This window comes from Mustela lutreola, chromosome 14 (genome assembly GCF_030435805.1).
Source record: "Mustela lutreola isolate mMusLut2 chromosome 14, mMusLut2.pri, whole genome shotgun sequence".
Classification (NCBI taxonomy): Eukaryota; Metazoa; Chordata; class Mammalia; order Carnivora; family Mustelidae; genus Mustela; species Mustela lutreola.
Genome location: NC_081303.1, coordinates 7,674,835 through 7,696,695, shown reverse-complemented (window position 1 = coordinate 7,696,695; position 21,861 = coordinate 7,674,835). Strand labels below are relative to the sequence as shown.

The window sequence follows — 21,861 nt, the reverse complement described above, 5'->3', positions numbered from 1 at the left end:
ATCAAGTCAGAATGAGGTCATCAGGGTGAGCCCTGATCCAGTTTGAACGGTGTCCTTATACATAAAGGAAAAGTGGACCCAGAGATAGACATGCAGAGAGGGAAGAGAATGTGAAGAGACCCGGGGAGAAGCCGGCCATCTGACAAGCCCAGGGCAGTGGCCTGGAACTGATTCTCTGTCCGGGGAGGAACCAACCCTGCCGCCCTGTTGATTTTGGACTTCTGGCCTCCAGAACTATGAGACAGTAGATTTGTCTGGTTTAAGCCACCCAGTCCGTGGGCCTTGGTTACGGCAGCCTTAGCAAACGAATAGCACACTGCCCACACCAGGCAGCTGTGCTGGGGAGCACCACCACAGCAGCTGCCTCATTTCCCAAGCCAAGAAGCCAGCTCCTGGAACGGGGAAACGACCTACAGGCCGAGCAAGGAGAGGTTTGTCCGTTCAGACAGGAACCGATCCTCCTCTGGCTTCAGCCTTTCCTTCGACAGGCAAGCTTGTGAGCACTGTAATCAGAACCCCTCGTCTGTACGTCCGGATCAGATGTTGTCTCTCTGAGAAGGTAGTAATTGTTCACAGGATTTTTAAGTGTATTCCTATATATCCTAAATGTTGCTGTATTTAGTGTGTCTTGTGAATGTCAATAAGAAATAACATTTACAAAAAAAAAAAAAAAAAGCCCAGCAGATTCCTTGTTTTGAGTTTCAAGTTGAGCAAAGCTGAAGAAAATGCCAAAATAATATGCAAATATTAATACGCCATATGTAAGGCCTCTTGGAATTTTTTTCCCTCAGCTGTCAACACAATTCAATCTCCCTGTCATCATCATTATTATTATTTTTTAAAATAGAGTCTGCTCAGTGTTTCATTAAATGGGGACTGCTCCCCCGTGGCTCTTAACTCGGCACCGTTCTCTCCTTTGTTCGTTGGCAGGCAATTTTGACTGGGTGGGGAATGACTTCACCCAGAACGCCGGCACAGGCCTCGTGATCAACCAGGCGGACGTGAGGAACAACAGGAGCATCATCAAGCAGCTGAAGGATGTGTTTGAGCGGGACTGGTACTCGCCCTACGCCAGGACCCTGCAGCCGACCAAGCAGCCGAACTGCTCCGGCCTGTCCAGGCTCAGAGCCTCCACCAACAAAACTGCCACGTACCCCCTCAGCGCGAAGGACCCCGCCAGCGTATCCCGTGAAGGAACAAACTGACAGGACAGCTTGTCTTTCCTATTTATATAGAAAGGACTTGAGGAAAGTTTAAAAAAACAAAAACAAAAAACCCCACACAATTTAATATGTCTTTTTTAGGGAAAAAGCACACTTCCACAAAAATATTCTCCGCACGCCATGTAATATCTTATCTAACAGTATCTTAGTGGCGTGTACACGAAGTTTAGGACTTTTGTATTTGTTACTCCTGACAGAGAATGTCATTTCAGCTTGGAAGTTAGTTTTTACGTTTGCATACCGATTTTAAGACTCTGATGCCTCTTCCTTCCTAGTTTTAGACCTTTTTCTGCCGACCCAACTGGTCAGTCCTTTCAAAGCTTAGCATGAGGTAAGTGCTTTCACACCCTTCTGAGATCTGCTTCTTAGAGAGGCGAGTGAGGCTTTCACCACAGCCAAGGGTCTGATCCAGCCAAGTACTTAGCCCGTAAACCATCTCCAAGACCCATGCAGTCGTCCGAGCGTGAGCGGCTCACATCTCATGCCAGCCTCCGCACGCTCGAAAACCACTCTTTGGCCTCTTTGTTCATTTTCTTCAAATACCGTACCTTTTACTTGGTACCATTTTTTACTTGGTACCATTTTTTTCTCTTCTCAGAGAATGTCCTTCTTAGCATCAGCGTCCCTCTGTCCACCTCCACGCTAGTTCCAAGTATGGCAACGTTTCTTGGAAATGTATCAATTCCTCTGAATGGATACCAAGTGGAAATAGCAGTCTTTAATTTTCACCTTCCAACTGCATTTTCCCCTCAAATTAAGAGTTTAAAAACCACAGCCAGCAATAGGTATCTTTTCTCTCAAGCTCGGAAAAATTAGGTAGCTACCTGCGAAAATCCAGCAAGCGATTAGGTCTGCATTATGAGAATAAAGTAGTTTCTCACTTTTTTTTTGTTGTTGTTAGCTTAATGGTATTATACCAGCAAGATCTCTATGCATCCGTGGATTTTAATTTCTTTAGAATCATTCATTATGCTGTTAAGGGTATGCCAGCAAACCTTTATAGAGCTATTTAATATACCAAATGCTTTTCAGAGAAATGCAATTTAAATACTGTGCTTCACATATTTTACTAAGAAACAGAAATATTGGATTATTGTTCTATAACGTCGTCGTGTGTGTTGCTGTTTTCTATCTATACAATATATAGCCCTATATTAATGGAGACCGTTGCCCCCCGTTGAGACAGGCATGGCCTCTTTAGAGCCCAGAGCAGGTGACCACCAGGATGCCAGTCTCAAGGTCACTCCTAACCCCGGCGGACCTGGAACAGGGTCCTGATCTCCTTGACCTTGGGTTTCTGTTGGTAACGTAGGGACGATCATACCTACCTCGCGTAGATGTTGTCACGGTAGGAAATATTTATAACTTGTTTTGAAATCAAAAAGAACCTATATAAATGCTAAGCATTGTGCTGTATAATCTTTTCCTTGAACTAATCTTTGTGGTACCCTGAGATAATCCATACCGGGTTCTCGCAGAGAGCCTATAAGTGAAAACAAATCCACAGCCTCCGGCTGTCGGTGTGGGTGCACATAGGAACTCCGAAGCTGTGCTGGAGATTGGGACTGTCATCACTGTGATGGGACATTTTGTCAGGTCACTTTGTCAAGTAACATCCATGCAAAATGAGACATTGTGTTAGGGATTGTTCTTCAGGACCGGTATATACGTGTGTTTTCAGAGCAAGGAAAGGCAATCTCAATTACTACCTTTTATATCTAGAGACTTGCTTTTCTAGAAGAAGTTCCAAGTCTCATCCTGTGGGTTCCATTGGCGCAGAAGGGCCGTTGTGGGTCCGCTGATGGTCATGTAGCTTCTTTCTTTGTTGCTTCCAACATAGGCCTTACTGGATATATGACCCGTCAGTGAAGACAGCGGGGCAAGATGGGGAGGTCCTTCATGGAAGTCTTCACCATTAGTGGCTAGGCCATGAGACTCTAAATATTCACCATATCCCCAGTCCCTTTTGAGTAGGGAGACAGTCCTGCCAGCCATCTCGCTAAAGTAAAGGTGGTTTTGGAAATGATTTTTAAAAGAAAGAAAACTAAAGAACAAGCAGAGCGGGCATGGAGACAAGCAAACATACCCAGTTCGGTCCTGGGCAGAGAAGAGCAGCCGGGGCTGGGTTCGACAGGGCATCTGAGGGGGAGACACGCTATTGTCTCCTGGAGTGCATGTCCCAGCTGAGGGACAAGCGTTGGCTTGGCATAAAGGGGCCCTTCCACTGTCCCTAGCTTTCCCATGTGATAGGAGAGAACTGAATCCTTTATCAAATGACCGTCTTTGCCATTTTGCACTGAGCCCATTAGTAAGGGGGCACCAGGAACCATGTGTCCTGGGACCTCGTGCCACCAGGGCCAGCAGCAGCAGAGCGCCCCCTGCCCTGTGGCCCAGAGGCCACCTCCTCAGCCAGGCCACTGACTTCAGGAGACAAACCTGGCCTCCAGGCAGCTGGGAAAACAGCCCCTGCACAGTTTCATAAATGGGCCAGGTTTCCTGAGAGACTGTTTAATTCAGCAGAACTTTCTTTTGCATTTGGATGTTTCATGTACCCCTCTAGGAGTGGCCTTTCTCTCTTTCCAACTCCATGTCTGTGCTAAATAGACGAGTAACTTCCATCCCACACCGCCCCCCAATGCCCCACCAATGATTTCCCAAGAAGGAAAGAAGGCAAAGCAAAAACACTGGAATTCGAGACAATCTGACGATGCCCTTGCCAGAAATTAGGAGCAAGAGGCTAACTGCTAACTTCCATTGTTTTTCTACATAAATATTCCAGGAGTTAATTTCCCAAAGGGGAATATGAAAAGGCATGCAAACACAGTTCAAGACCATAGTTTAGAGTTCTATGTCACTTCCATTAACCTGGTGCCTTATTTATTCTCAATTCTTGATTTTAAACGGTGATTCACTCCAAGAGAATACTTCTGCTTCCCGTGGGGTCCGGTGAGGCCTTCCGACGGGCCTTCCAGGCAAAGTGCGTGAGTGTCGATGGCTTTTGGGCAGCCTGTTCCCCTCCCAAGCCTCACCGCACGGCACCGCACCAAGCACCCCCACAAGTCACTGACACACACAGTCAAACATCCACACTGTTGGCCTCCTATGCACTGCCACCGGCCACCACTGTATCCGCTAATTAAATCACAGTTTATCAAATCGCCGGAGGGGAAGTGGAATGTTCTGGATGATATCTGTGCTCTGTGAATGCCACGCTTTGCATAGTTGAAAATAAGTGAGGTGCGGTGAAAAATGTCCCCGCTGTCTTTAAAGGACTCGTCGAGAGATGCTCATGGACCTCCACGGTCTCGTAGAGCACAGCATGATAACTCGTGTCTCAAAGTCCCAGGAAAGAAAACGAGAGCTGTGGAAGTGGAGAACAGCCTGTCGTGTAGCTCTGGGCTCGCTCTTCTACCCGGGATGTCTCTGCTGTGGGTCCCCCCACTGACCCGGTTCCTCGTGATGGTCTGATCACATCGTTGGCTGATGTCGCCTTTTGCAAACTGTGTTTTGTGACTGCGGTCACTGGTCTGTCCAAAGTGCCTCGCGGAGCCTGGGACCGACAGAAGCTCACCTCCCACCAGCCTGAGGCTGTTCTCAAGTGACTTTGATTCTCTCTGAGCTTTCTGTTTGTTTTTAGAAGCTTTTATGGAACTAAGGTCCAGGGAACACAAAATAAAGAGACTCTCAGAATTTCTTGATACGATCAGACCCAGGGTCCGTCTGTCTCAGGAATTCCATCCCAGAATCTGCCTTTTTTCCGTATGTGTAATCGCTTGTGTAAGTTTCTCTGTCCAGAATTCACTTCATTATCTTTTAACATTGAAGGGATGTGAAGAGCTGCCGTCACTTGCGAGGGGACAGTTCTCTCCCACCATGAAAGACACTTTGCTCCTGGCTACTCAGATGCCGTCCCTGACACACAGCCCCACGCACTGTGGACAGATGTCCAAGTGCTTGGATTTCTGTATTCAGTGAACTGGTGCACTTTATTATAAACCTTTCGAATGGGGAGATTCATATAATGTCCATTTGGCCCAAGGGAGGTTGGATAAATGAATCCATAGTCAGCATTTTCCCATTTGCTGTGATTTAGCTCTTTTTTCTTTCTTTTTCTTTTCTATGCTAGTAACCAAATAGCTGTTCCTCATAAGCTGTTAGCCAATCTATTTAAATTGCGGGAGCTTTTTAATACCCCCGAAGTCAACCCCAGTTCACTGTCTGCCTTCCCTCTGAGAGACTCCCTTCTAGTGGCTGAATTAGGAAGAGAGAGCTTTTTAAGGTAACTAGATAGGTATTCTTTGGAAGCTTCTAGAAAGAGTAAAAACCAAATTTTCTTATTTTTGACTCATCAGCCAACATATACCTACAGAGTTCACGAAAGAAAAGGTCACTGGTCACTTTTGTTTCTTTTGGCAATTTGCTGAGAAGAAATGGGAAATTTAATAGCTATTCCGTATTTTCTGCTGTTAAGTTCAACTGCTGAACTTCTAATTCTGTTACAAAGGATATCTTGGATTTTTAATGTTTCTTTATGTAAATAGGATAAAGTTGTACCTGGACATATCTATCCTATTAACCTTTAGATCCCTAAATAAATCAGTGTGATAAAGGGCTGAATTTTGGGGCATCATTAAAATTCTCATACCTTTCATATAACCAAATGCTCGATTTTTTCATAAGTGAATATTATACGGTTTTTTCATTGTGTGAGATGAGGCATTTATTTTTCTCCTCAGCTTCCAGACTCTAACACTCTAGGCCGGTGACAGAAAAGGAATTTGTGGAAACAGGCTCAGGTGCCTCATGCACTTACCCACCACACTCTGTTCTTTCTAGGTTTCAACCCATAATCAAACACACCTGGTATCCACTCAGCAGACCCAAATTTAATCTCAGGTCTGGAGCATTCCTTGAAAGCCATCCAAAGCAGCTACTCCAAATTCCCCTCCAATTTGGCCACTCAGTAATTGGGGACCTACTCAAGCCAACACATTGGGAGTGGTTACTGAAAACTTTTGAAAAAGGCATACTTGGTGTTAGTGGATTGGCCCTGGAAGACCCCCTCGCGCGAAGAGAAAGGCGGGAAGGGGAAACAAAGAGGGGAAGCTTGACCTTATTACTCAGCAGAAAGGCATCCTGTCTACGTGACCTATGTGACCATGCAGCCCCCTTGCCTACATGACCATGCCCCTGCTATTAGGAGAGGGTATCTTGTTTAAACAGGAGTTAAGTGTCACGCCTTAGTAGCCAAGCTGTTACAGAAAGGCAAAAGAGCAGTTACATTGAATTCAACCCTAGGGGAAGGGTCTTTTCACTGCAAGGGGAGGAGGGGTACTCTTACACAACAAAAGAGCAGTTAATTATTTAAAGACTGGGGGGGGGGGGTCTTTCAGTTACTACAGTCCCTTTCACGAGACCCACACAGAGTACCGCCTTAATGATTTGCTAGAGTCGCTTGGATTTGAGACAACATCTTACCCTGAAAGAAATGTACGCAGTGGGGACCCTTTCTATGCAGGGATGAAGGCTGAGGAGGCAAACTTTTTTCAAATGAGCTATCATTTGAGAGCTTAACAAAGGCTTAACCAAACCAACTTGAAGAATCTGCAAGTCTATTGTAATTTGATTTTTGTCAGCTGTTTCTGAATCCTACCATTTCAGGTTTTAAAATGAAGTTGGCCTGGGGCGCCTGGGTGGCTCAGTTGGTTGGGTGACTGCCTTCGGCTCAGGTCATGATCCCAGGGTCCTGTGCTGGAGCCCACATCGGGCTCCCTGCTCAGTGGAGAGCCTGCTTCTCCCTCTCCCTGCCGCTCTGCCTACTTGTGCTGTCAAATAAATAAAATCTTTAAAAAAAAAAAAGAAAGAAAGAAAGAAAGAAAGAAACTGGCCTAACAATTTAATGAGAAATGATTGTAGACAAGGAGTCCAGTTAAATCACAGTAAGGGTGAAGAGGATTTATGATTTATTTTTATTTCATAGAAAAATGAATAAGGAAAAAATTCCTCCTTTTACAAAATGATATGTGGTTATCAAACCTATTCCTTCTGACCTCAGACAAGTTGAAAAATTGTTAGTTCCTTTATGGACCCCACTATCTTTCATGCGTGAAAGAAATCTTAGGAATAGTTGAGAAATACTAAGCTCCTTGTAAGATACAAACATGGACAAACCTGGTTTCTAATTTAGAATTTCCCCCTCATAAGTATACAACAGATCTTGGGACTAAAACCTCAATTTCCAGTATTAAAAATATTGAAATTATCTGTGACTTCCTAGTATTCTGGAGGAAGAAGATCTTTAAAGACAACTCAGAAAATATGACCCAACAACATGTGATTCAGAGCTTAATCTACAATTCCACTTCCTTTTGCTTAAAAAATGGAGATGATCAACTGTTCTAAAAAGTACATGTTTTTAAAGGCAACATTGTCCCCCCCAAAAATGTAGTAAAACCATAGTTTTGGGGAAGTTACAGCATTGATAGAGCACTTTGAAAATCCTCCCTAAGAAAGAGTCACTGGGAATCAAAAGCTTGCCTGTCCCCAGGGGTAAAGCTGTGTGTTATTATCCATATTTCCTGGGTAGATCTATAGTTTTCCTAGAGTCCTCGGGAGACCACATCCATGGCTCCTACATGAGCAGAAGCATGTTCCTATCCCAAGAAACACTCCACACTGACCACAGTCAATTGCAACATCACTCAATTTCAGTTATGGGCTAGTGGGGTGGCTTAGGAAGAGAGAGGATCCCAGCTGTGCTGTTCTTGTTGGATGGCACCTGGCCCCACCACACAGAACCCTCCTTTATGAGCCCTCCGAACAGGAGATAGAGAAAGGAAGTGAGCAGCCAAAATAGAGAGGAGCAGTCACTCTAATGATGCTGCCTTAGAGGAGTGACATGGCCAGAGGTGACATACCAAGAGCTCTCATTGACTCACCATGTCTACTTTTAGGTTACTCGAGGAATGACTGATCCCCGAACAACAAGGGTGGACTTTGTGGTTCCTGGGTTGCTTTATTATCTTTCGTACTTTCTTGTGTATCAACACAAATAAACTCACAATGATTGAGATAACCTGACTGTGTGTCTGTTCCTTGCCATCCAGAGAGACCTAACACACTTGGAAAAGAAAGTCACAGCTATCCCCAGGAGAATGTTCTGAGGAAATAACAGAAACTCTGTAGTAATCATGTCTCGATTAGACACAGGCCCACACTGGGTGATCTCCACAGAGAATCTTCTGGATCCCCTCTGCGAGTATGAACATTACATCAGTTGTTGCCAGATACCCTGGACTCAGCAAGAGGAAATGGAAGCACTAAGGACACCGATGAAAATGCATTCGGGAGATGACCACTCCACAGACACGGAGACTGTTGGAGCTGGAAGAAAGAGGACTCCTGAAGCTCAAGGCCATCTTTTTGTAACTAGATGAGGAAAATGAGGCATAGAACACATGCTGAGTTAAGTAGAGGCAGTTGTGTTATGAATTTAGAAATGTTTTTTAAATACATATTCTGATTGACTTAATAAATGCAAAAATTGCTAATAATATGCTGAATATTTGGAGCAAGTGGGTAGTTTACAGGGATTTATGGAAGATGGAAGTCTCACTGTCCCTAAGCAGTCTGACAAGGGAGGACGGGTCTTCATGTCACCATGAGAGGAAGTGGGGCAGCATCAAGGCATATTTAGTCTAGAGTCTCTCCCTCCTAAAACTGAGTAAGGATTAGTAACATCAGAAGAAGGTCACGGGGGCGCCTGGGTGGCTCAGTGAATTAACCTCTGCCTTTGGGTCAGGTCATGATCTCAGGGTCCTAGGACTGAGCCCCCACATGGGGCGCTCTACTCAGCGGGGAGCCTGCTTCCCCCTCTCTCTCTGCCTGCCTCGCTGTCTACTCGCTGTCAAATAAGTAAAATCTTAAAAAAAAAAAAAAAAGAAGAAGAAGGTCAACGGTTTTTGTGGTCTGTTTCACGTGTAACCCCCCTGGGGACACTCATTCAAAAGTGAAAAGAATGCCCTAAAAAACTGCCATTACATTGATGGGCTGAAAACAAAGTTCTTATTTTGAAGTTTGTCACTCAGCCAGTTTGTGGTCAAGTACACGAAAAGGATGTGTGAAGTAGATCATTTAAGCGTAAGGTCTGCTGACAGGCAAATCTTGCTAATTTCATATTTTCATGTAATTAGGATAGCCTAATCATGTCACAGCAAGTGCGATGCTCAGCTGTATGTGTCCATTCAGGGGTGGATGTGGTCCTCAGGTATTCAGTAAACATTAACCTAGGAGTTGTTGGGAAGATACTATGTAGATGTGATTAAAGTCAATCATCAGTTTAAGTAAGGGTGATTGTTTTAGATAGTCTAGCCGGGCCTGAGACAGGCAGGTGGAAGGCTGCAGGAGCAGAAATAAAGGCATCCCCACAAGGAAGAAATTCCACCTGTGGGATATACCACCAGCTCTTCCCTGGGTTCCTGGGGCTTCCCCCCCTGCTCCTGCCCCACAAAGGAGAAACCAGTCCTTTACAATAAATCAGTTTTTCTGATTTAACCCTAAAATATGGTCTGTGCCTTACTTGTTCTATTTTCATGGTAGAACCCTGACTGATAAACATAGTAATAAGCAATCCCAAAATCTTAGTGGCTTAAAACCACTTAGTGCTTAAAACCAAAAGTTTTATTATTATTATTATTTGTAATTTTTTCTTTCTTTTATTAAAAGTTTTTTATGTAGTGCTCAATGATCCATTAGTTGCACCTAACACATTTTTTTGAGTATTGGTGACACACAAAGTTATGTTAGTTTCAGGTATACGATTTAGTGATTTGACAAGTTTACATAGTATGCTGTGTCTACCACAAGTGTATCTACCACTGTTCCTTTACACCATCATCTTACACCTGTCAGAATGGTTCAGATCGAGAAGATAGGCAACAACAAGCATTGGTAAGAATGTGGAGAAAAAGAAATCCTTGTGCACTGTTGGTGAAAATGCAAACTGGTGCAACCACTGTGGAAAACAGTATGGAGGTTCCTCAAAAAATTAAAAATAAAAAAACCATATGACCCAGTAATTCCATTATTGAGTATTTGCCCAGGGAAAACAAAAACACAAACTCAGGAAGGTATACGCATATATGCACCCTATATTTTCTGCAGTATTATTTACAATAGCCAAGACATGGAAGCAACCAAAGTATTCATCAATAGATGAACGGATAAAGAAAATTGATATATATATAAATGATGAAATATTACACAGCCATAAAAAAAGATGAAAGCATGCCTTTTGAGACAACATGGATGGACCTAGAGAGTATTATGCTAAGTGAAATAAGTCAGACTGAAAAGGACAAATACCATAGGATTCCATGAGATTTATTTTTTTGTTCAGACTGCATGTACTTGATGGGTCAGTGGGGACAATCTTTTCACTATGGCCCCTCAGAGTTCCAAGCCAGTATTGCTGTCACTATGCCAGAGGGAAAGGAGATTGCTGGAAGGTCTTACATCAGCAAGCAATTAAACTCTGGCCAGGAAGTAACATATGCCCTTTTGCACACAATATAACAGCCACAACTAGTCACACAATCTCACCCAGCCTAATGCTAAAATATTCAATCCTACCAGTATTTCTGGAATGGTGGAGAATACAAATTATTTAGTGAATAGGATGAATGACTAATATAGTTAATTAGAAAGATACAAACTTATCAATGAGCTTTTCATTTACAGTTGAAAACAAATTTATGAAGACGAAAAGTAAGGAATGCTTTAGGATATAAAGAATATGGGCTCCCTGATCAGAGGGGAGTCTGCTTCTCCCTCTCCCTCTCCCCCCCATTTTGTTCACTCTCTCACTCATTCACTGTCAAATAAATAAGTAAATAAATTCTTTAAAAAAAAAAAGAATATAAAGAATATAAGAATTCAAGGATCAGAATGACTCTAAGAAAGGATGAATGGAAACAATACAGTATACCATAACCTTCAATGTTGATAACTGCTTAAGAAAAAAAAGGCCAAAAATTTGAGTCAGCTAGCTGACTTAATGCTTAGGCAATGGCAAAGATAATCGTGGATATAAAGGGCTCAAATTTCTTTCTTTAATGGGGTTGTATGTTCTAGATATTTGTTTAGGTGAACTCCATTGTCTGCCAACACCTAAAATAACAGATAAATAAGATCATAACTAAAGAAAAGTGTGTTTTCAGCTGAGCTTTATGTGTCTGAAGTTTTCTGGCACAAGGAGCTTCAGTCTTTCTTTGAATTTCATGTTCTCATTTCTTGATGTGTGTGTGGTCTCTCCCCATACTGTCTAGGCTAGCTGCTCACTAATCTTTGTATCATTTCCCTCATGAAATAAAACCATCTCTTTTTTAAATATTTGTTTCCCTTTTAAGCAAATAATGCACTCCTAACATATATTACCAATTTCTCTTAAAATTATATCTCAGGAAGCAAAAGGCCTTTTATCAGGATGTCATATATTCCCTAAAAACTTATTCTTTACTCCTATTCATCTGGGTTTTAAGATGAAAAATACAATGAATGTATTTGTTTTATATGTGAAAACACAGGAGAACTATTAGATGTAACTAACATTTCTCAAGCACCAGTTCTCTGCAGTACTGGATTTGGTGCTGTGTAACAGACAACAATGGATGTCCCGGTCCTCATTGGAGCTTACAATCCAGTATGGAAAGCAAACCCAAGGGAGGCAAGATGTAGACTGACACCAGACTTATTCACAGAGACCCAGTTGGTCAGAAAGGGCTGGCAGGATATATTCAGGGTAGTAAATGAGAAAAACACGGAGCCAAGAATACTTTATGCAGCAAGGCTATCTAATTCAGAATGGAAGGAGAGATAAAGTGCTGCCAGGACAAACAGAAACTAAAAGAACTTGTGATCACTAAGGGGTCCTGTAAGAAATATTAAAGGAGAGCCTGTAAGTGAAGACAAAACTCTAAAGTAACATAGACCAGAAAGAAACAGAGACAATAGGCAGAAACAGGAACTTTACTGGTAATACAATGGCACTAAATTCGTATCTTTCAATAGTTACTCTGAATGTAAATGGGCTAAATGCTCCAATCAAAAGACACAGTGTATCAGATTGGATTAAAAAATCAAGAACGATCTATAAGCTATCTCCAAGAGACTCATCTTAGACCTAAAGACACCGCCAGATTGAATGTGAGGAGGTAGAGAACAATTTATTATGCTAATGGACATCAAAAGAAAGCTGGGAGTAGCAATCCTCAAAGCAGACAAATTAGATTTTAAACTAAAGACTGTAGTAAGGGATGAAGAGGAAGACTATATCATATTTAAGGGTCTATCCAACAAGAAGATCTAGCAACTATAAATATTTATGCTCCTAACTTGGGAAAGGCCAATTTTATAAACCAATTACTAACCAATTTAAAGAAACACATTGATAGTAATACAATAATAGTAGAGGACCTCAACACCCCCACTCAAAGCAATGGACAGATCATCGAAGCAGAAAATCAACGAGGAAGCAAGGGCTTAGAACTACACGCTGGACCAGATGGACTTCACGATTATGAACAGAAAATTCCATCCTAAAGCAACAGAATACACATTCTTCTCAAATGCACATGGAACCTTCTCCAGAAAAGATCACATCCTGTGTCACAAATCAGGTCTCAACTGATACCAAAATATTGGGATTATTCCCTGCATATTTACAGACCATAATGCTTTGAAACTTAAAAGTCAATCACAAGAGGATATGTGGAAGGAAATCAAACACTTGGAGGTTAAAGAAGATCCTACTGGGTCAACCAGGAAATTAAAGAATTTTTAAAACTCATGGAAATAAAATGAAATTGAAAACATAGCTATTCAGGAGCGCCTGGGTGGCTCAGTGGGTTAAGCCGCTGCCTTCGGCTCAGGTCATGATCTCAGGGTCCTGGGATCGAGCCCCGCATCAGGCTCTCTGCTCCACAGGGAACCTGCTTCCCCCTCTCTCTCTCTCTCTCTGCCTGCCTCTCTGCCTACTTGTGATCTCTGTCTGTCAAATAAATAAATAAAATTAAAAAAAAAAAAGAAAAGAAAAGGAAAAAAAACACATAACTATTCAAAACCTATGGTATACTGCAAAGGCAGTCAGTCCTAAGAATAAAGTACATAGCCAGCCAAGCATCTCTCAAAAAAAGTTGGAAAAATCCCAAATGCACAAGCTAACCTTACATGTAAAGGACCTAGAAAACGAAAACCAAATAAAGCCTAAATCAAGCAGGGGAAGAGAAATAATATAGATTAGAACAGAAATCAATGAAATAGAAACCAGAAGAACAGTAGAACAGATCAACAAAACTAGAAGCTTGTGCTTTGTGAGAATTAATAAGATCAATAAACCCCCATCCAGACTTATCGAAAAGAAAACAGAAAGGACTCAAATTAATAAAATGAATGAAAAGAGGAGATATCATGACCAACACCAAGAAAATATAATTTTAAGAACATATTATGAGAAACTATATGCTGACAAATTAGGCAGTCTGGAAGAAATGGATGAATTCCTGGAAACTGACAAACTACCAAAACTGAAACAGGAAGAAATAGAAAACCTGAACATATCCATAACCAGCAAAGAAATTGAAGGAGTAATCAAAAATCTCCCAACAAACAAGAGTCCAGAGCCTGATAGTTTCCAGGGGAATTCTACCAAATGTTTAAAGAACTAATACCTATTCTTCTGAAGCTGTTTCAAAAAATAGAAATGGAAGGAAACTTCCAAACTCTATGAAGCCAGCATTACATTGATCCCCAAACCAGACAAATACCCCACCAAAAAAGAGAATACAGACAATATCCCTGATGAACATGGATGCCAAAATTCTCACCAAGATACTAGCCAATAGGATCCAACAGTATATTAAAAGGATTATTCGCCATGACTAAGTGGGATTTATTCAGGGGCTGCAAGAGTGGTTCAACATTTGCAACTCAATGTGATACATCACATTAATAAAAGAAAGGACAAGAACCATATGATCTTCTCAACTGATGCAGAAAAAGCATTTGGTAAAATATAGCATCTTTTCTTGATTAAAACTCTCCACAGTGTAGCAATAGAGAGTACATACCTCAATATCATAAAAGATACCTATGAACAGCCCACAATGAATATAATTCTCAATGGGTAAAAACTCAGAGCTTTTCCCCTAAGGTCAGGAACGCAACCAGAATGCCCACTCTCACCACTATTGTTCAACTTGGTACTAGAAATGCTATCCTCAGCAATCAGAAAGCAAAAAGAAAAAGAAATAAAAGACATCCAAATTAGATGCAAAGAAGAAGTCAAACTCTCTGTCTTCGCAGAGGACATAATACCTTATGGGGAAGACCCAAAAGACTCCACCTCAAAGTTACCAGAAATCATACAGGATATAAAATCAATGCACAGAAATCAGTTGCATTTCTGTATATATACTAACAATGAGACATAAGAAAGAAAAATTAAGGAATCAATCCCATTTAGAATTACGCCAAAAACCACAAGATACCTAGGAATAAACCTAACCAAAGAGGTAAGGATCTGTACTCTAAAAACTACAGAATACTTATGAAAGAAATTAAGGAAGACATAAAGAAATGGAAAAACATTCCATGCTCAGGGATTGGAAGAATAAATATTGTTAAATTGTCTATGCTGCCCAGGGCAATCTACACATTTAATGCAATCCCTACCAAAGTACCATCAACTTTTTTTACAGAGCTGGAACAAATAAACTAAAATTTGTATGGAACAAGAAAAGATCCTGAATAGCCAGAGGAATTTTGAAAAAGAAAACCAAAGCTGGGGACATCACAATGCCAGAATTCATTACAAAGGTGTAATGATCAAGATAGTATGGTACTGGCAAAAAACAGATATACAGATCAATGGAACCGAACAGAGAGCCCAGAGACCCTCAACTCAATGGTCAACTAATCTTCAACAAAGCAGAAAAAAATTTCCAATGGAAAAAGGACAGTCTCTTCAATAAGTGGTGCTAGGGAAATTGGACAGCCACATGTAGAAGAATGAAACAGGACCATTTTCTTACACCATACACAAAGACAAACTTAAAGTGGATGAAAGACCTCAATGTGAGACAAGAATCCATCAAAATCCTAGAGGAAAACACAGGCAGCAATCTCTTCGACCTAGGCCACAACAACTGCTTGCTAGACACGTCTCCAAAGCAAGGAAAACAAAAGCAAAAATGAACTGTTGGGACTTCATCAAGATAAAAAGTTTCTGCTCAGTAAGAGAAAGTCAACAAAACTAAAGGCAACCTACAGAATGGGAGAAGATATTTACAAATGATGTATATAATAAAGGGCTAGTGTTCAAAATCTATAAAGAACTTACAAAACTCAACACCAAAAACAACAACAACAACAACAACAACAAAGAATCCGGTCAAGAAATGGGAGAAGGCATGAATGGATATTTCTCCAAAGGTGACATACAAATGACCAACAGATACATGAAAAGAATTCTCCACATCCCTTGGTCCCAGGGAAATACAAATCAAAACCACAATGAGATACCACCTCACACCAGTCAGATAGTTAAAATTAACAAAACAGGGAACAAATGTTGGTGAGGATGTAGAGAAAGGGGAACACCCTTACACTCTTGGTGGGAATTCAAGCTGGTACAGCCACTCTGGAAAATAGTACGGAGGTTCCTCAAGATGTTAAAAATTGAGCTACCCTACAACTCAGCAATTGAATTACTAGGTATTTACCCCAAAGATACAAATGTTGTAATCTGAAGGGGCATCTGCTCCCCAGGGCTTATAGCAGAAATGTCCACGATAGCTGCGGAAAGAGCTGAGACATCTATCGACAGATGAATGGACAAAGAAGATGTGGTATGTATACACAATCGAATATTACTCAGCCATCAGTATTAAGAATGAATACTTAACATTTACACTGACGTGGATGGAGCTGGAGAGTATTATGCTGAGTGAAATAAATCAATCACAGAAAGACAGTTATCATGTGGTTTCATTCATGTGGAATATAAGAAACAGTGCAGAGGATCAGAGGGGAAAGGAGGGAAAATAGAATGGGAAGTCATCAGAGAGGGAGAAAAACCATGAGAGACTCTTAACTATAAGAAACAAACTGAGGGTTGCTGGAGGGGAGGTTGGTGGGGGGATGGGGTAATTGGGTAATGGGCACTAAGAAGGGCACGTGATGTGATGACCACTGGGTGTTATCCACAATTGATAAGTTATTGAACACTACATTTGAAAATAATGATGTACTATATCTGTCTAATTAAATTTAAATTTAAAGAAGAAAAATAAAAAGAAAGCAAATTCAAATATGGGATCACTCCAGTTGGACCAAACAATTCTTTAACATTTGCCTGATTGTGCTCTGGTCCATCTCAACATTAGAAGTGTAGTTAAAAACAATCCAATCCTGAAAAATATTTCTCTGAGTCCCAGTAAAGGGCAGGACATGAAGTGTGTCCAAGCTGACCCCTCACTTACATGGACACAATCCTTCCATACACCCAACTGGACTGTCCCCCACAATCATCTCCTTTGCCTCCACTGTCATGAGCCAGCCACAATAAGGGTTATGTGGTAGGGGCAGGCCACCCTACTTTGCAGTTAGTAAGGCATCCTTTATACTGGAACTTTAAAACAAAGAATAACTAAAATCATGTGCTTTTTACTATGATGATCACTACTAGCAATTCTAAACAATGTCAATGACAAAATACTCATCTTGAGGAAAAAAAAATTGGTTGGTCTAAATTTTAATCAAATGACTACATTTAGTGGGGTCAGCTCCCACTGCCCTCCCCTTGGTAGAGATACTACTGTTCATGAATGACACTCTTCCAGTTTCTGGTAAAGGGTAGGAACAATTAACATTAATTGCCACCAATTCCAAGCAGAATTTATGCTTATTCATTTATTCAACAAATATCTATATAATCCTCCAATTTCTGTGCTGAGTGCTAGCCATCCAAAATCAGTAAGATCATTTGTCCTTTCAGGGACTTCAGAGTTTAGAAAAGAGAAAGACAAAAGTGAAATGCTGTATTTTAAACTTATGGAATATTGTGCTTCCTACAATGATTGCATAGGTAGTACTGATCAATCCCGTTACAGAAAACCAGTTAAAAAGCTGAGAAAAGGTTAAATACGAAGTTTGTTTGAATGTATCAGAAATAGGGAGGGAAGAAAATTTCATGGTCAAAATGAGGGACAAAACTGAGAGACGTGAGGTAAGAATTTGCAGCCACTTCTCCTCAGAGGCATCTGCTGATTCTAAAAGCACAGATGTTGAACAGCGTGTTCAGTGGACTCAAGGGACTAGAAATGAGATACTGGAAATCGGATACACTAAGTGAGATGGGCCCCTACAAGCCCCAGGCTCGCAACTGGGACTGTGAAGGATAGTGTATGAGGAGTATGGATGAACTGGAAACAGTCCAACCGCATCGGGGGGCTTGCAGGATATGAACCCAAAGATTAAAAAATTTTATGAACCCCAAGCAAGACGAATACAAAGAAAACCACTCCTAGGCACACCATAGTAAAACAGCTAACTACCAATGACAATGAAATTAGACAGATCTTTTAAAAATACACATTACCTTCAAAGAAGGAGCAGTGTAAGTGATGGCTGAGCTCTCAACAAATAATGGAACCCAGCAGACAGTGGAATGAGTAACAATTTCAGAGGGCTGGAATAACGGCCTCCCTAGAATTCTTTACATAGGAAAAATACTCTCAAACGGGGATGATGAAGTCAAATAATTTTCAATCAGCAATAATCGCGCCTCGGATAAACCTCATTGGCTACGATACTGCCACTGCGCAAAGCTGAAGTCAAATAATTTTCAAGCAAAGAAAACGGAAGGTTTTTTTCACCCACCAAAAGAAACATGAAACATTCTTCCTCATGCAGAAGGCAGTTAACCCAGATGGAAGTTCTGAGACAAAGAAGAATGAAAATTAACAGAAAGCATTAGTATGTGGGCACATTTAAACAAATCTGATCTGTGTAAATAAATACTTATTTTTTATGGCCACACGAGACAGTAAGCACAGGGAAGTGAGAAGTAAATGGAGTCCCCTTGTTCTACAGGGCCTTCTTCGTCCAAGAAAGAATGAGACTTTTTTAATTTCAGAGTTTAGTAAACCAAGGATGTATATTATAATCCATAGGGCAATCATTAAATGAGTAATAAAATGATATATAGCCAATAAGCTAGTAAATGGGAGGGAAGCAGATTAAAAAATAATTGAGTCACTAAAAGGCAAGAATAGAAAGAAAAGAATGCAGAAGAGTCCAAATAGAAACTAATAATAAAAAGATAGATTTCACCAAATTTATTCAGAATGACCTCAATGTAATTTTTTGTTGTTCTGTAATTCCCATCCCCTACTTTCCCGGACTCCCCATCGACCTCCTCCCTGGTAGCCGTCAGTTTGTTTTCTACAGTGAATAGACTTTCTTGGTTTGTCTGTCTGTCTGTCTCTCTCTCTCTCACTCACTCACTCTTTGTTTTCTTTTGGTCATTTGTTTTGTTTCTTTAATTCCACATGTGAGTGATATATGGCATTTGTCTTTCTCTGACTTATTTTGTTCAGCATTATACTCTCTAGCTCCACCTGTGTTGTTGCGAATGCCAACATTTCATTCTTTTATATGGCTGAGTAATATTCCATTGTGTATACATACCACATTTATCCATTCATCTCTCAATGGAAACTGAGCTGCTTCCATAGTTTGGCTATTGTGAATACTACTACTATAAATGTAGGGGTGCTTGTATCCCTTTGATTTACTGGTTTTATATTCTTTGGATAAAAACCCAGTAGTGTGATTCCTGGATTGTAGTATAGTTGCATTTTTAATTTTTTGAGGAACCCCCATACTGGCTTCCACAATTTCTGCATCAGCTTGCATTCCCACTAACAGTACAAGAGGGCTCCCCCTTCTCTGCATCCTTGCCAACACCTGTTTCTTGTCTTGTTGATTTTAGCTGTTCTGACAGGTGTGAGGTGATACTGTAGTTTTGATTATTTTCCCTGATCATAAGTGATGGTGAGCATCTTTTCATGTGTCTGTTGGCCACCTGTATATCCTCTTTGGGGAAATATCTGTTCATGTCTTCTTCTCATTTTTTAAATTCGATTATTTGGGGAAGTATTGAATTTTATAAGAATTATATAAGTTCTTTATATATTTTGAATACTAACCCTTTATCGGATATATCATTTGCAAGTATCTTCTCCCATTGAGTAAGTTGCCCTTTAGTTTTATTGACTGTTTTCTTCACTCTGCAGAAGCTTATTTTGATGTGTTTCCAATAGTTTACTTTTGCTTTTTTTTTTCCCCCTTGCCTTAGGGGAACTATCTAGAAACAAGTGACTATGGTCAATGTCAGAGAAATTGTTGCCTGTGTTCTCTTCTTGGATATTATAATTTCAGGTTTCACATTTAGGTTTTTAATCTATTTTGAATTTATATTTGTGTCTGGTATAAAACCGTGGTGCAGTTTCATCCTTTCCCATGTAGCTGTCTAGTTTCCCAACACCATCTGTTGAAGAGACTATCCTATTCCCACTGGAATTACCATTGGAATGCTTAACTGCTTTGTTAAAGATTAATTAACCATAAAATTGAGGGTTTATTTCTGGTTTTTCAATTCTGTTCCATTGATCTTTGTGTCTGGTTTTTCTGCCAGTACCATACTGATTTGATTACTACAGTTTTGTAATATAACTTGAAGTCCAGAATTGTGATGCCTCCAACTTTTTCTTTTTCAAGATTGCTTTGGGTATACAAGGTCTTTTGAGATTCCATACAAATTTTAGGAATTTTTGGCCTAGTTCTGTGGAAGATGCCATTGGTATTTCAATAGGGATTGCATTAAATGTGTGGATTGCTTTGGGCAATGCAGACATTTTTAATAATATTTGTTCCAATCCACAAGCGTGGTATGTCCTTCCTTTTTGGGGGGGGGGGGGCATCTTCGATTTTTTTTTTAGTGTTCTATAGTTTTCAGAGTACAGGTCTTTCACCATCTTGGTTAAATTTATTCCTAAGTATTCTAATATCCTTCTTGATTCAGTTTTACTAGGTGATATGTTTCCAGGAATTTATCCATTTCTTCTAGGTTGTCTAATTTGTTGTCATGTAGTTTTTCATAATATTCTCTAATAGTTGTTTGTATTTCTCTGATGTTGGTAGTTATTTTTCCTCTCTCATTTGTGATTTACTTCTTTGAGTCCTTCCTCCTTTTTTTGATAGGAGGACTCTGATTCTTTTTTTTTTTTTTTTTTAAGATTTTATTTATTTGACAGAGAGATAGAGCACAAGCAGGCAGAGCAGCAGGCAAAGGGAGAAACAGGCTTCCCATTGAGCAGAGAGCCCGATGCAGGACTTGATCCCAGGACCCTGCGATCATGACCCCAGCCAAAGGCAGACACTCGACCAACTGAACCATCCAGGTGCCCCAAGAGGACTTCTGATTTCTATGGTTTATTTGAGAACTGTTGTGCTACTAGTGTTTTCTGTTATTGCAAGTTTTAACTGAAGCATCTTTCTCCTTTGTTTTCCAAGAGTTTCTGAAAGCCTTTGTTGGCTGTTTACTGACTTCACTGGGCTCCTGGAGAACTGTGAATTACAGCCTTATCCATAGGTACTAAGGTGAGGAGTTCAGTCTGAAAAAAAAATTAACACCACAAAACTGTGAAGAGCACACGGGTGACTGAGGCATGAGAAAGGAAAATGAGTATTTTGAAAAAGAAAATGGATAAGGACTGTCCAAGATGCAGAAGAGGCTGTGAACTACGGACACAGGGATGGCTCAGTCAAACCCAAGTCACATTCCCTCATATAGTGATGAGCAAATGTTCAACCAAGCTATGCTTCTCTTTAAATAAAAATATATGTTAAATAAAAATATAAATACCTGGATTGCTCTTTTTACTCTTTTATAATACTCAAGAAAAAAAAAAGTCTTAAACTTAAAAAAAAAAATCAGCATAGGAGATACACAGGACTCCTGTGTTTGGAGGACTGTTTTTACCTAATGATCATCCTTTTTTTTTTTTTTTAACCTAATGATCATCCTTTCTTCTGCCTAATGTTTCTAAGTAGCTGAACTGAGCAGCTATGCGCAGGTGCTCACGTAGACATGCTCATGCTTACATGTAAACTTGAACTGACATTTCTGAAAATGAAGTTGCAAATAGCAGCGCACGGCTCTGTGATTCTCGTTTGGAATCTGAAATATCAATGTCCCGCTCCCAGGACATTCCCAGGGAAACAGCTTTCCGGGCAAATGACACATGCAGATGGAGAGTCTTCCGAGGAATCAGAGCTCAGTCACATGACCACCTGCCTTCCGTCCCACCCTCGGAGTGCTGGGCCACCCGCGGAGCTGCACCCGGTGGAACCCCGCCCCACCCTCCGTGACAGCCCCAGCGCTCAGCACACACAGGCTCACGGTGACAGCTAACAAGCAACTGCATGAATGAGTGAACGAATGAATGAGGTGGTTTTGTTGCTTTCGAGAGCATTTTCTTACATGCACGTTAAAGGGCTACACCTCTGAAGGTGATGT

The 21,861-nt window shown here is 40.8% G+C and overlaps 1 protein-coding gene, 1 long non-coding RNA gene and 1 other non-coding gene across 7 annotated transcripts in view; 1 reads left to right on the top strand and 2 right to left on the bottom strand.

Annotated features, from left to right (window-relative positions):
- Positions 1-5,840, top strand: part of PLD5 (phospholipase D family member 5) — a 396,874-nt gene extending 391,034 nt beyond the window's left edge. For all 5 annotated transcript variants that reach the window (XM_059144973.1, XM_059144976.1, XM_059144974.1 and 2 more), the window contains one exon: positions 931-5,840. In XM_059144973.1, the coding sequence (XP_059000956.1) occupies positions 931-1,205 (275 nt within the window). In that variant the 3' untranslated portion in view covers positions 1,206-5,840. The remainder of the gene's footprint in view (positions 1-930) is intronic.
- LOC131814293 (uncharacterized) overlaps positions 1-21,861 on the bottom strand; it is a 109,251-nt gene that overhangs the window by 49,879 nt on the left and 37,511 nt on the right. The gene's annotated exons all lie outside the window — the stretch shown is intronic.
- Positions 17,967-18,108, bottom strand: LOC131815433 (U4 spliceosomal RNA). The gene has a single exon (XR_009347742.1). It is a non-coding gene; the product is annotated as a U4 spliceosomal RNA (small nuclear RNA).